The following is a 13739-nucleotide window of genomic DNA, read 5'->3' as shown; positions in this document are numbered from 1 at the left end:
GTAGAATATGCGCGTATGCATCATGGCTATATTCTTTTAATATTTTATATTGCCCTTCATTTATTATGACCAACATAAAGTCTTTTTTCTGTAACGTAGGGTAGGTGGCTTATAAAACACACATCCTGTATTTTTGACCTCATTTACCCCTGCTTCAACACTTATAGCGTCACTTTTATGTTTTGTACCTATGGAATTCACTTGGTTTGCTTGCTGAATATTATATAAATCTTTATGAGTCAATAAATCTAGTCTTTTCAAATAGTCATTACTTAAAGTAGTTGGTGTTTGTTTCATCCCATATAATATCCATTGGTATTTTAGCAGCTATTTTTACTGCAATCATATTTTTATCTGATTTTAATAACTCTCACCTCTCATCTATATAACATAACTATTACCTCTTGGATGCACTCTTATAAATTCCTAATCGATTACGCTCAAATTTAGAAGTAGCAATTTCTGTGCCAAAATAGAAACCCTCAACCGTAAAACTCTACAAGCGAGACAGACTTCAACGTTCATTATTCAATTTTAATGCTATATGATCAACGAGTTGTGATTTTGATTGAGATATACTGACATAAAGAACATCGAGTCATATTAATTTTACTTTCGCAGGGCTAATTTGTCTAAAATATAATGAATTTGGCATGGAATTGAATTCAATTTGTAAGATTAAAAAATTGAATGGATACGCACCTGGATGGAATGTCCTCATATGCTTGTTCAGATTAAGTGTTATAATAGCTTTTTTCGAAATATTCACAAATCGATGACTTATCTACTACCGCCTACCATTTATATTCTCAAACTATGAACAGTACAAGAACAAATAAACTATAAACAACAAAATCCTTAACTTTACAAAATAGAGTCCGTACCAGTGCCAGGATCAACTATTATATTATATTATATAGCTATTATAGTTCGTCGAATTCTAGCGCTGGATTGCTTGTAAATGGCAACGTGGCAAAATCAGGCGGAAACTACAGAAGTTTACCGAATACCGGTTAAAATTCTCCAGAAATACTCAGTAATAGTAGCAGTTTGTGGTTAATTTTAAAAATTCTTAATTCACCATTACACAAATATATTGCATGTTTTCCGGTTTTTATTTCTAATTGATTATTAATATTAATCATAATAACAGTTGCTTTAATTTACGTTTAATTTTTTTTCGTATACAAAATATTCTTTATGTCAACAGTTGAGCGATATCGCGATATATATTGATAAAATTTGTGGTATTTTGTCCTTAAATATTATTAAGTTATTCAGTGTATACACACTCTAGTTATAGAACTGTGAAAATTCTGTTTTCCATATTCATTACTTTATTTCGTTATTTGGTTCGAAGAAATCTGCTGTCGTAACCCATCAAACACTTTTAGAAACTTACGGTGATACTGCTACATTATATTCCAATTGTCAATTTTAATTATTTAAATATAGTTTATTTAATTTTTTTTACTATTTAATTAACACATTGTTACTAGTCGTTTCCGTCTAACCTACCATTTGTCTTTATTATAACTTAAATCTAGGTATATAACTAGGAGGACTCATCGGCCCTATCTCAGTCTCTGGTGAAATAATGTTTATATATACATGTCACTGCTGAATTTTTTAATATATGCACCTCACTACACAACACTACACAAGATCAGATGGTTTGATTCTTTTGACTCTGTGTCCTGTTCTGGTGGTATCCAATAGTTGAAGTATTTCAATATTCGTATGAGAATGGAGTCTTTCCTCATGCCCCCTTGCAATTCTCTTGATTTCTTGACTGACTGTGGGTGTCTGAAGGTCTCGATGTAGATAATCAGTCCTATAGTATTTGGGTGCACCCACAATACCTCTCAGGACTTTGTTCTGAAAAATTTGTGTTTTACTTATGTTCTCTTTGCAGAACATCCCCATAATTGAACTCCGTATGGACATACGGATGGATATACATTGGATTTTCTTCCAATTAGCTAGTACATTTTCTTATATTTCAATTCCAGTTATTTTCTTTTCTTCTTTATATGTTCCTTCCAGCGAAGTTTTGCATCGAGATTCATTCCGAGATATTTAGCGTTGTTGCTATATGGAATGATAGTATTATTTAATGTTATTGGTACTACGGTCTGTTTATAGGTGAACTGCACATGTACAGATTTACTTTCATTAATTCTTATTTTCCAAGCTTGTGTCCAATTATTTATATATTGTCCCTTGCCTGTTGTAATTTTCGTTTAGTTAAAATGAAATTAATTTAATAAATTAGAAGTACAAATTGAAAACCGCCATTATTTTTCAACAATCAACTCAACAATCGACCAAGTGACATTGAATCGTGACAAGGCCATTGAAAAGGTGTTTAAAGAAACACAGCCTTATAATATTCCGTTTACATTTTGCAATAACAAACTTTTGATCGGGTATGGTATTCGGAACTAATCTACAAGAAGAGTAAATTGTTACCGCAGAACAGTTGACAATGTTGGAGTATTTTTGTTGTATTTTTTCGAATGAGGGGGCATTCTCAACATTTAAATCTGGGGCCCTTCCTATATTCGATCGACACTGTTGATATTTCATTAACAAAAGAAGCCAACGACACAACCGTTATGGCATAAGACGTTCTTCTGCCTAGGGCTGCAGAAAAAGTACAAATGGCGGTCAATAAGACCCACAAATGAACTAGAGACAGGAAATACAATTTAATAGCTCCAAATAGTGCTCGGTCGACACTGTTGTTAAATGTATACAAAATGCTTCAAAAAGTTACTGATAATAATTAGAGACAATAGGCTAGCAAACGTTATAAACCATATAAAATTATATGTAGACTATATTTAATTACATTTTAAATTCTTCCTAACTGGTTACATTAGACATAATTACTAGCAATATTAATTATACGTTTTATAATTTATTGGAACTCTTATTTATTGGAAAACTGAAAAAATCCAATACTCAAATTTTGTTTGGAAAAAATCCTAATATAAAATATATAACCTCTCATTTGGTTAACATCATAACCTCATTTATATTAAACAATTGTTAAACTCTAAATTAGTTAATTTTTTTATTATCTAAATAAGCGTTATTTTACTATTTAAATCTTGATGAAAACCTTCATTTATGATTTTGAGAAAATCCATGGTACACATATTTGAGACATAATAGTTGTAACTGTACGGTTACATGTTTGACGGTTTGAATTTAATGACAAATTTTTCGAAATTTATATTGAGTTTTAAATGGTCTAATATTTAATAAGATTAATTCTATGTAATGATCTATTATATTTGAGCTTAAACGGATTATATCAGATTTAACCAAAAAATTTTTTTTATTATTTAAGAAAGTTGACTTCGTTCATCAGCATAATTTCCTTCAGTCGTTAGTTCAAGGGTTTCTTAATTTTTGGATGTTGTTTTTTTAACTTAACGACTTGTACTAGATCCCTAAATTGGTTGCTGCCCACTCGATTTGCGTGTATTTAAAATACACGAAGTTACCTTTTTATTTATTCATTTATTTTTAAACAGCTCTAAGAACCAATCCGAATCGTTGATCTATTGTTCTTTTTGGTTCGGTGTAAGCAAACGCGGCACCTGCTTCGAAAGGAATTTTATAGAATTTAATATCATTGACTTGTCATCATGACTGTTATAAACTTCCACGAGAATTAAATGAAATCGAGAAAAATACTTTAAGGAATTTTCGCCAAAAATACACAGAAACTGTAATTATATATAGACGACACATCCTACGTAGAGAAAACGGTATTATTGTTCGCATCACAGTCCATTTAATATAATCTAGGTCTTCTAGGAATTAATATATCCCTAGGAGACCACAAGTTGAGACAGCTTGTTACGCAGACGACACTGCTTTGCTTCTTCAAGAGTAGCACCGCGCTTCCGAAGCGGACTCCAAAAACAACTCGATGAGACGGTCCAGTGGTTGCATTTCTAGAGGTTGCAGGTCAGACAGAAAACCCAGGCCATCTTCTTCCACAAGAAGCGTCCTGCACCGAGCATTTCGCGTCTTAAAAAGCCAGAATGCCGAATTCCCATGGTCAGAAGAAGCTACCTATCTCGGTCTTGTCTTCGATTGCAAGTTTAGGTGGAATTCCCACATTCAAAGGTCCCTCCATAAAGGTCAAGGTATTGTTAATTTGCTGTTCCCCCTTATCAACCGCGCCAGCAGGCTTCTTCTCTCTATAAAATCTCTCCTGTACAAGATGCTGGTTCGATCAGTCATTCTATTTCCGGTCCGGTTTCCCGGTTCCAGTCCAAAAAAAAGCCATTTACTATAATAATGACAAAAATGTTACCACACATTCAAAAGTTCAATTTTCTCTCTATATCTCTCCGTCAGTCTGTTTCATAATTTTAATTATTATGTTCTAAATTTTAATTACTTCTATAATTTTTAAGTATTGAATTAATTTAGCATGTGATTGAGTTTTTTTTTAATTCACTCAATTCACTTTAAATTAAATAAGTATCTAATATATTTCTGGATTGAGCTACCTTTTTTGTTACGGAAGGAAGTATATTTTAGTAAATTGCCTCCAAGAGTATCTATTTGAACTAATTTAAATTTAATTAGCAAAATACTAGAAAAATATGGACTATCATTTTAAATTCGTTCTGATTAATTTGTAATAATTGTATTGTCTTTCACTATTTGTTGAGAAGTATAAAAGTCACCTATACGCATATAAAAAAGACAAATATAAAAACACTATAATATAATATTATAGTCCTTCCAATAAAACAGCTAATGCACGTCATCAAAATTTGTAATGCAACATTGGCGCACCAAATTTAAGTTTTCGCTTATTTTAACTCTGACGATAAAATACTAATGTAAATAAAATAACGAATCAGAAATAATATTATAAAATATGATTTATTTTAACATTATAGTACAGCTAATGCATATTTAGTAAAGGTCTTAAACTACATTTAATTAAACAGTCACAATAGTTTGTAGGTTAGAGTTGTTTTATTATATTTATATTGACATATGACAACGGTGTCGACCAGTACCAACACAAATAACATTGTATAGACCGATTTGGTTACATGTTCGATTAATGCTAATTAGTAAAATGAGAAAGAAAAATGCTCCGAGTTTAAAAGGGATTTTACTTTTTTATGAACTGAATTTGACAATACTTTCGATGGTGTTGATGACGTGCATGTTTTATTGGAATGCCTGTTTTATCTTTAGTCTATTTAACGTTATTTTGCACATGTGTCACCTAAATTTGTGACGTCAAAACGTCGCAATATCAATGGCAATGCCGCATCAACTCTGAGTTTTAGTTCAGTTTGGCTTTGACATACAACAAAATTCTAATCTAAATAAAATAATTAAACAAAAATGTTATCAAATATAATTTATTTTAACATTATAGGCCATCTTAAAACTTTAGTTAATTGTACAGCCACAATAGTTTATATGTTAGAGTTATAACCTCTTACAACTATTGCTATTAAGCATTTTGTAAACGTCTGACAACCGGACGACTTTGACAGACTCATTCGTTTACGTGTTCGAAATAATCAAACAATATTGTGTCTCTTTAACTAGAACAAAATGAGAAAGAAATATAGTCAGGTTCTGAAACGAATTTATAAATTTCGGCATGCAATACATTAAACATTTTGATGGCGTATGTACAAAATAACTTTGAACAGACTATATAATATTTTATATAAATATGTTTAAGCCAGGCTGTTTTGTTTTTAATTAAAATCTCATCAGTTAGGGCGTTGTGTTTTTATAGATTAATCTTTATATAAAGGTTAGTCGAGTTTACTTATTGTTGAAGCGTAAGTAACACAAAAACAGTAATTTGTTTCACATATTTGTTGATATTGATGTTATACATAGTCGATGAAAAAATAGACAATAAAAGAGTTTAAGGTTAAATTTGTGATATATAGAGAAGCATGGTCCGAGGGTACTACCGTTCCTAGTTTCTCGGTATTGCATATGGGGTTGCCTATAATATACTATTTTACTATAATATTCTATTACTATTTCGAAATCTACTTCCGCATAACAATTCCAAGTTGGATCCACGTTTTTTAGTTTTCTAATCATATCGAAAAATGTTTGTTAAACTCTTATTTTTTTTTAGAATGTCATACTCTCCTTTTTAGCCTCCTCAGTTGAAATTGACCAATGGCTCGATAAAGATTATGTTGATCTATGTTGGTTCTTTTTAGTTCTTCTCTCATTAATATGCAAACTATTTTTACCCGGCATTGTCTATAAAAATATATATTTATTTTATTAGGCCTATAAATTATTTTTTTAAAATTTGAAGCTTTATTCTAAAAAATCTGTACAATGGATTTTATTCAAAGTATTGTCCATCGATAGCCGCTACTTTTTCCCATCTTTCAGGTAGGAATTCAATCTTGAAAGAACGGTGTATTTTTTGAGACTATTCAGGACTCGACCCATTTTTTGGTATCTTAATATATGCGATTTAATACACAGTAACACCGTGTTCAGAGAGGTTATGATTCGTATGTCGAAAATGGTAGTAATCAGAAGGAGTGAAGTCTAGAGAATACGGTGGATGAGATATCACTTTCCATTTTAATGTTTCCAAGTATGTTTTCACCGGTTTTGAAACATGTGGTCGAGGGTTGCTGTCGAGTCATGCTGAGTAATAACAGTGATGTGTCTTCGTTCGTATTCCGGTCGTTTTTATCTCAGTGCTCAACTCAAACGCGTCAATTATCGTTGACAGCGATCCCCAATGATGGTTTCATTAAGTTTTAGCAGCTCATAGTATTGACTTTTTCGTTGATGTTGATGAATGAGCATGGGTCCTCCATGTTTTTTTTCGTTTTAAATTATCGTAATGGATGGAAAAGTGGGTAATTTTCATCACCAGTAACAATATGATGAAACCTTTCCGATTTTTCCGTTGAAGCAACATCCAAACTCCTTTCGATGTCTCTTGACTTCAATTCATACGGCACAAAATATCCAAGCTTTTCGAATATTCCAATGTTCAAGGGATTAGAAATGGTTTCTTGTATTACTTCCAGCAATTATGTATATTCTTCTTGCGTTTTAGATGTGATCCATCGCCAATGGATTGGATCACCAATGTCTTCAAAAATTTTTGACGTTCCAGAACGCTCTTTATTTTCCGTGTCAAAATCACAACTTTTAAAACGTCGAAACCAGTATTCACATCTTGAAATCGATGAAGCATGATTGCCATAAGCTTTATAGAGCATTCGCTGACTTTTACCCACATTTTTCTTAAAATTGATGTAAAAAGGTAACACTTCCCGCAAATGCTATATACTTGGTACAAATTCAGACATTTTAAACGCACTAAAAACATTGTTGTTCACACTTCGATGAAGTGACAGATACTGAAAAGTGAAGCGTGTCAGTGAAGCTACAACATGAAGTTGGTTACAAATGTACCCGATGATATTTAATACACAGTAACATCATGTGTTGCCAATGTGCAAAAAATGTAAATTCGTATCGAATCTCTATTGACGATTAGCATTTTAATATAAGTTTGATCTAACCGAAACATTATTCACTAATATTTCATTTTGTTGTTATATATAGCACGGATGAAGACGCCCGACAAGCCTTCAATCGCAACGATGGACAGATCAAAGGCATCCAGATCAAGCTGATGCTCAGCTCTAGACAAGAGATGCAGAGGGTTATAGAGCAAGCCCGTAATCAGAGCATGGCCGCCTTCATGTTGCCTTCCGCCGCCCAGACGCCTCTTCCAGCCGCGGTGCCCCAGGTGGCTCCCGCTCCCGTTCCCGATATCAGAGACTCGCGGGACAGCGACAGGAGCGATCGTAAACGGGGCAGGAGACACTCCAGGTCGAGGAGCAAATCCCGCGACAGGGAGAAGAAGGATCGGTCGCGAGACCGCAAAGACAGGAAACACAGGGACCGGAGCCGTTCCCGAAGCAGAGATAGGCGCGATCGAAGGAGGCGAGAGCGCAGCAGGAGCAGGAACAGGAGTCGCAGCAGGGAACGGCGCAGAGATCGGTAAGTTGTTCTGGAAGATGTGGCGTTCGATGAAGAATATTAAGGTTTTAAGTTATATTTTTTTAAGCGCAGATTTGTGTTCATTTAACTCGTTCTATTAACGCTCAATGTTAGTCTATGATCCTTTTATGGTCAATTAAAAAGTCCCCGGCCTACCATAGTAAAACACATTTTTTAACAAAATTAGTTTTTTTATTCAACACAATTCCCTTCAAGCGTGATACACTGATTATAGTGACCCTCCAACTTTCCGATACCATTTTTGTAGTACGATTTGTGCTTCAATCAAGCCAAGCTTCATCAATTTTTTGCTTCAACTGTTGTAAAATATTACTTTTCCCTTCAAAAAGTAATATTTTATTATCACACGAAATTCCTTTTTATCCATTTTTTTCACAATAACAAAAGTTTCTTCACTCAAAATGCTATAATTCACAAACTAATGATCCGACGGCTGCCAAATTTATACACGCATCTTTTGAGGGTTAGGTCTAACTGAAAAACATATGGATTTAATTCTAGTAGCGCCATCTGTGTGTCAGGCCGAGAACTTTTCAATTGACCTGTTACACTAGTCAGTTCCATCAATTGCCGCTACTCTTCAGAAAAATGTTCGTTCCATTTCCACTACTTTAGGAGGTCTTTCTATTTTTTTCTATGTCTACATCTACTTATCTATCAAAAAACCTTTGTAGTTCTTGGACAATGGTTTGCTTCATATTAGATTGTGATCACAACGATTTTCGATTTCCGTATCCGGAATGCCCTTAATATCAACTTGTTAGAATCGATGATCTGTATATGGTAGTGGTAACAGCACTCCCAGTAAGTAATAAATGTGTTCTGGTAGCTTTATTTAATTGTTCAAGATTTTGTTAACTTATTTCTGATACACATTTAAATGTTAACCAAAAACGTTTATGGTATAACTCTCATCAAGGTGGCCATGAAATTGTTTTGTATGCGACACCATTTGCATATGCATATTCAATCATTCTTGAACACAAACGATTTATGACTTTAATCAAGAATCAGAATCCGAGAATAGTCGGATCAATAAAAATAATTAATTCACGTCATCTAAATTTGTGACGTCAAAACATCGCAATATTGCCACATCAACTTTGAGTTTTATAATATATTTATTAATTATATTAATAACTAAAATAATTAAACAAGGAACTGATAGTTGTTTTATTATATTTACATTTAACTCTTTTCCACACCATCTATAAGGTAGAGTTCTAGATTTCGGCATTTTCTGATAGAGTAATCACACATATTAAGCAACGATTTGAAATTTATCAAAACAGGAAAAACGTCAAAGCGATGCTTGCCGGTTTACAACCGCTAATGATCATCACTAGTATTTTGAATAATTTGGCAAACAGTTAACCATGGGCGACCTTTATAAGCTAATTCGGTTACATGTTGAGACATATCAGACATATAAATGAATATCTCTTTTTAACTAGAATATATTTTTTAATCAATTCATCTTACATTAGATATACTTAATACAATCCTAATTTACAAATTAATTTATTACTACTGTTCTGTTGTACTTGCATTAATATACAAAGTGAATACGAGATTAATACATCAGTATGTATTTCCCAAATTAAAATAATAATAAAGTACTTAAGCTAAAGTTAAGAATACACTTATGCACTAAACAAGTTCATGTGGTTTAGTTCGCTTCAATCTTCTGATTTTCTGCGTGTAGTCCAGCTGTATTTAACAACCTTGTTTCATGTTTTAAGGTGAAATCTTAAATCACTTCGTATATCCATTTGATTTCGAGGCCATTGTGCAGTTCTTCTTTGGTTACTTAGTGATAAGCATTGGTAATTAATCATAGAACTTTGTTTTGGGTGCGTTGGCTTGCTAGTTAGTTTGATGTCTTGGTGCAATCCCATATTTGCACACCATGGGTCCCAATTGACTTTATAATTGACTGATAAACCAATCTCTTTGATTTTAGATCAAGATGAGATAATTTTCCGACTAACCAGTACAGTTGCCTGACTTTGAGTCTAATCTGCTCTGTTTTTGTTTAACATGATGTTACCAATTTAACCTAGCATCTAGATGTATGCCGATGTATTTTGCTGATTCTGCTTGAGCAATCTGGTATCCGTCAAGTGATAATTGGATATTTGTAATTTTTGCCACAACGCAAAATTAACAGTGCAGCAAATAGACAGATTTGGAGCCATTAAGCTGTATTTTCCAGTATCTAGTTCATTTGTAGATCTTATTGACTGCTACTTGTAGTTTTTCTATAGCCTTAGGCGGATATATATCTTTTGCCATGATAACTGTGTTATCGGCAAATGTTCCATGTATTGTTTCTTTTGTTGGGATATCAGTATTATAGAGCAATTACAGGAGTGATCCCAGGGCACTACCCCGTGGAACTCCAGCCGAAATTGGTTTAAATATTGAATATACCCCTTTCATGCGAGACTGGGAAGCGATTTGCTAATTTTGTATATTTATCCCAAATTCTACACCCGATACTGAGATAGGCGATACATTTGACATCGTGATATAGTGAGTTCACCGTTATATCGAACGGATTATCATGCATCGTGTACTTCTTAAAATTTGAAAAATTCTCTTACGGGCATATGCTTAAGATCTAAGCTGAAAATATGCAAAATTAAAGATGGCTTTCAATAATCATCTGCGTATTAATAACCGCAATATTTTTCTTAGCCCTATTACTAACACCGCTCCTAGATTTTTTAATATAGAGGATTATTTTTTAGATCCCCCAAGAGGGAGCGCAACGACGACAATGGCCCGCAGAGAGGATCCGTAGCCGACGTGTGGTCAAGAAATCAGGCCGCACCCGCCCCATTCAACGTCTCCCCGGTAAACGATAGGGCGCTGTTGGGGGCCTACGGCATCGCCTTGCCCAAGCATAACATGATCGACCATCTTACGAACGCGGCCCCGCGAACTCCCATTTCGAACGGGTTCCAACAGAACCAAGCTTTCGGATTGCGGGAACCCGACTGGTCCAGCTCGGCGAATCCGCAGGCCAACAATTCGCAAACTAGTGACAAGGCCCCCATGTCCCAGTCCTCCGGTCCCAGATCCAACCTGTTCAAACGCAACCAGATGAACTTCTTTGAGAACAAGAACCAGCAAGGCGGCCCGCCCAGGAAACCCCATTTCGCCAACGACGACCCCAGCGACCTGCCAGTCAACACGTGTATCTCGATGGAGCCATTCTACGGATCCTACGGGGACCTCAGACGCTTTTTCAACGGGCTCAGCATCAACTACAAGGGCATCAAGGTAATCAACGACGAGTTCGGCCACAAGACTGGCATCTGCTTCGTGCAGTTCCGCGAGGCGCCCTCAAAAGTGGCCGCGCTGAAGATGAACGGCCAGAAACTGAACAACATCGAGGTCAAGATAGAACCCATCTCGGACCAGGCGTTCGAGGAGGCGGTAGACCGCTACCACCCTCGCATGGACAACTACGGAGGGCGAGGCGAGGAGAATGCACCCAAGTTCAAGAACATCTCCAAGTACTTCAACAACGGCGGTTCCGGCGAATCTCCCATCAAAGAATTCACCTGCTTGAAGATCGAGGACCTGCCCACCTACGTCAAGGAGCAGGACATCCTACACATCTTCTCACAGCATCCTTTGATATCGCTCCATCTGAACACGAAACCTAGGGGAGGATCGGTGGCCTACGTTAAGTTCGGAGCGGAGCAGGTGGCGCGGGAGGCCCTGGAGGAACGCGCGAATCACGTCATCGCCGGCAAATCGGTGACGGTAAGGCCGTGCAAGGACGACGAGTTCGAAAGGATCAGCAAGGAACAATCAGCGTTGCTGGACGCGTCGCACGAAGCTCCGCTCAACACCGATTGCCTGAGTCTGTCCAATCTTCCGACGAAAACCACCGATCGGGACGTGTCGGACTTTTTCTCGGATATCGGCATCGTTCCCACCGGAATCCATCTTGTCAGTAATAATCTAGGTTTTACCGGCAATGTTTACTGCGAATTCGAGTCGCCCGAACAGGCTCAGAAGGCCCTGGCGAAGAACAACGCCTCCCTGGGGCCGAACAATATCACCGTCGCACCCGTGACTCGACAAAAAATGAAGAAAGCGTTATCTCAGACCCCCACCGTCCCAGAAGACAACCCTGAGGACGATGATGTGGTCGCTATCGGACCTCCGATGTTAACGAACGAAAACGACAACTATACGATGAACCAGAATATGAACATGCCTTTTAATATGCCCCAGCCGTTGTTCATGCGGCCGCCAATGATGAGGGGAAGAGGAGGGCGAGGTGGTAGGTTCATGGGGAGGGGGCGCGGAGGAGGACCCAGGTTCAACCCCCACATGAAGGAGCATAATTTCGAGGACGCGCCGCCCGGATGTACGGTCTACATGGACAACGTGCCCTACAAGGCAGGTACCGACGAAATCCTCGACTTCTTTGATGGTTACAACTGCACGAAGAACGTGAGCAGAAGATACAATGCTAACAACACTCCCAGCGCCGAGGCCAAGGTGGGTTTCCATAGTCCGGACGATGCTTTCAGAGCAGTCAGAGATCTCAGGGGGAAAAAGATTTGGGACAGAATCATTTACTTGAAGCAAGTTTAGAGTAAACATTCGTTAGATTTTTTTAAATAATGCCGCTCTTCTAAACATTAGAATTTTGAACGTTAGGTTTTAATCATTGACATTAATTTTTACTTTACTGGTTATTATTCTTTTTTAATGAAGGGAAAACGTGAAATTTGTTGTTGGTTTCAAGGACACTGTGATTTTTTACTGTATATATAGTAGCTATCATGTACATTTACATATGCATGTATCCTGTGCTACTATATTAGTAGCTCATATAGAACTATCAATATTCCTGTATATAATTAATTTTTAGGGTTTGTATAAGTTCATTTTAAAAGAACTGGGATATTTTTGAAATAAATCCATTGAAAAACAGGTTTTTCATTACTTCCATTTTATTAAAACTCCAACTATCCTTACAAGATAACATATTTATACTCTTAATAATAAGTAAATGGTAGAGGAATGAATTTAGCTAATTTTTTATTATTATTTAATTATTACATTGTTACTAGTCGTTTCCGACTAACCTACAATTTGTCCTTATGATAACTTAAATCTAGGTATATAACTAAGAGGACTCATCGACCCTACCTCAGTCTGCGGTGAAATAATGTTTACACGTGTCACTATTATTTATTATATGCACCCCACTACATAAGATGGTTTGATCCTTTTGAATCTGCGTCCTGCTCTGGTGGTATCCAAAAGTTGCAATACTTCAATATTCTCATGAGAATGAAGTCTTTTCTCATGTTCCCTTGCAATTCTCTTGATTTCTTGGCTGACTGTGAGTATCTGAAGGTCTCGATGCAGATAGTCAGTCCAATAGTATTTGGGTGCGCCCATAATACTTCTCAGGACTTTGTTCTGAAAAATTTGTATTTTATTTATGTTACTCTTTGCAACGTCCCCACAATTGAATTCCGTATATCCATATAGGTTTCAGTATTTGCTTATATAATAGTAATTTATTATGTACTGATAATTGTGATTTTCTTCCAATTAGCCAATACATTTTCCTATATTTCAATTCCAGTTCTTTTCTCCTTTATATGTTCCTT

General features: G+C 35.9%; 1 protein-coding gene across 2 annotated transcripts in view; it reads left to right on the top strand.

The window, feature by feature from the left end:
• LOC143203796 (uncharacterized) overlaps positions 1-13050 on the top strand; it is a 41547-nt gene extending 28497 nt beyond the window's left edge. For both annotated transcript variants that reach the window (XM_076416076.1, XM_076416078.1), the window contains exons 3-4: positions 7627-8067; positions 10842-13050. In XM_076416076.1, coding sequence (XP_076272191.1) covers positions 7627-8067; positions 10842-12708 — 2308 coding nt within the window. In that variant the 3' untranslated portion in view covers positions 12709-13050. The remainder of the gene's footprint in view (positions 1-7626; positions 8068-10841) is intronic.
• Positions 13051-13739: the final 689 nt, after the last annotated feature.

The sequence above is a fragment of the Rhynchophorus ferrugineus genome, unplaced genomic scaffold (genome assembly GCF_030347505.1).
Source record: "Rhynchophorus ferrugineus isolate W39M unplaced genomic scaffold, kcgeb_rfMv2 rfM10, whole genome shotgun sequence".
In the NCBI taxonomy this organism is placed as follows: Eukaryota; Metazoa; Arthropoda; class Insecta; order Coleoptera; family Curculionidae; genus Rhynchophorus; species Rhynchophorus ferrugineus.
Note: the sequence above shows the minus strand (reverse complement) of the source record. Positions and strands in the feature narration are given on the sequence as shown.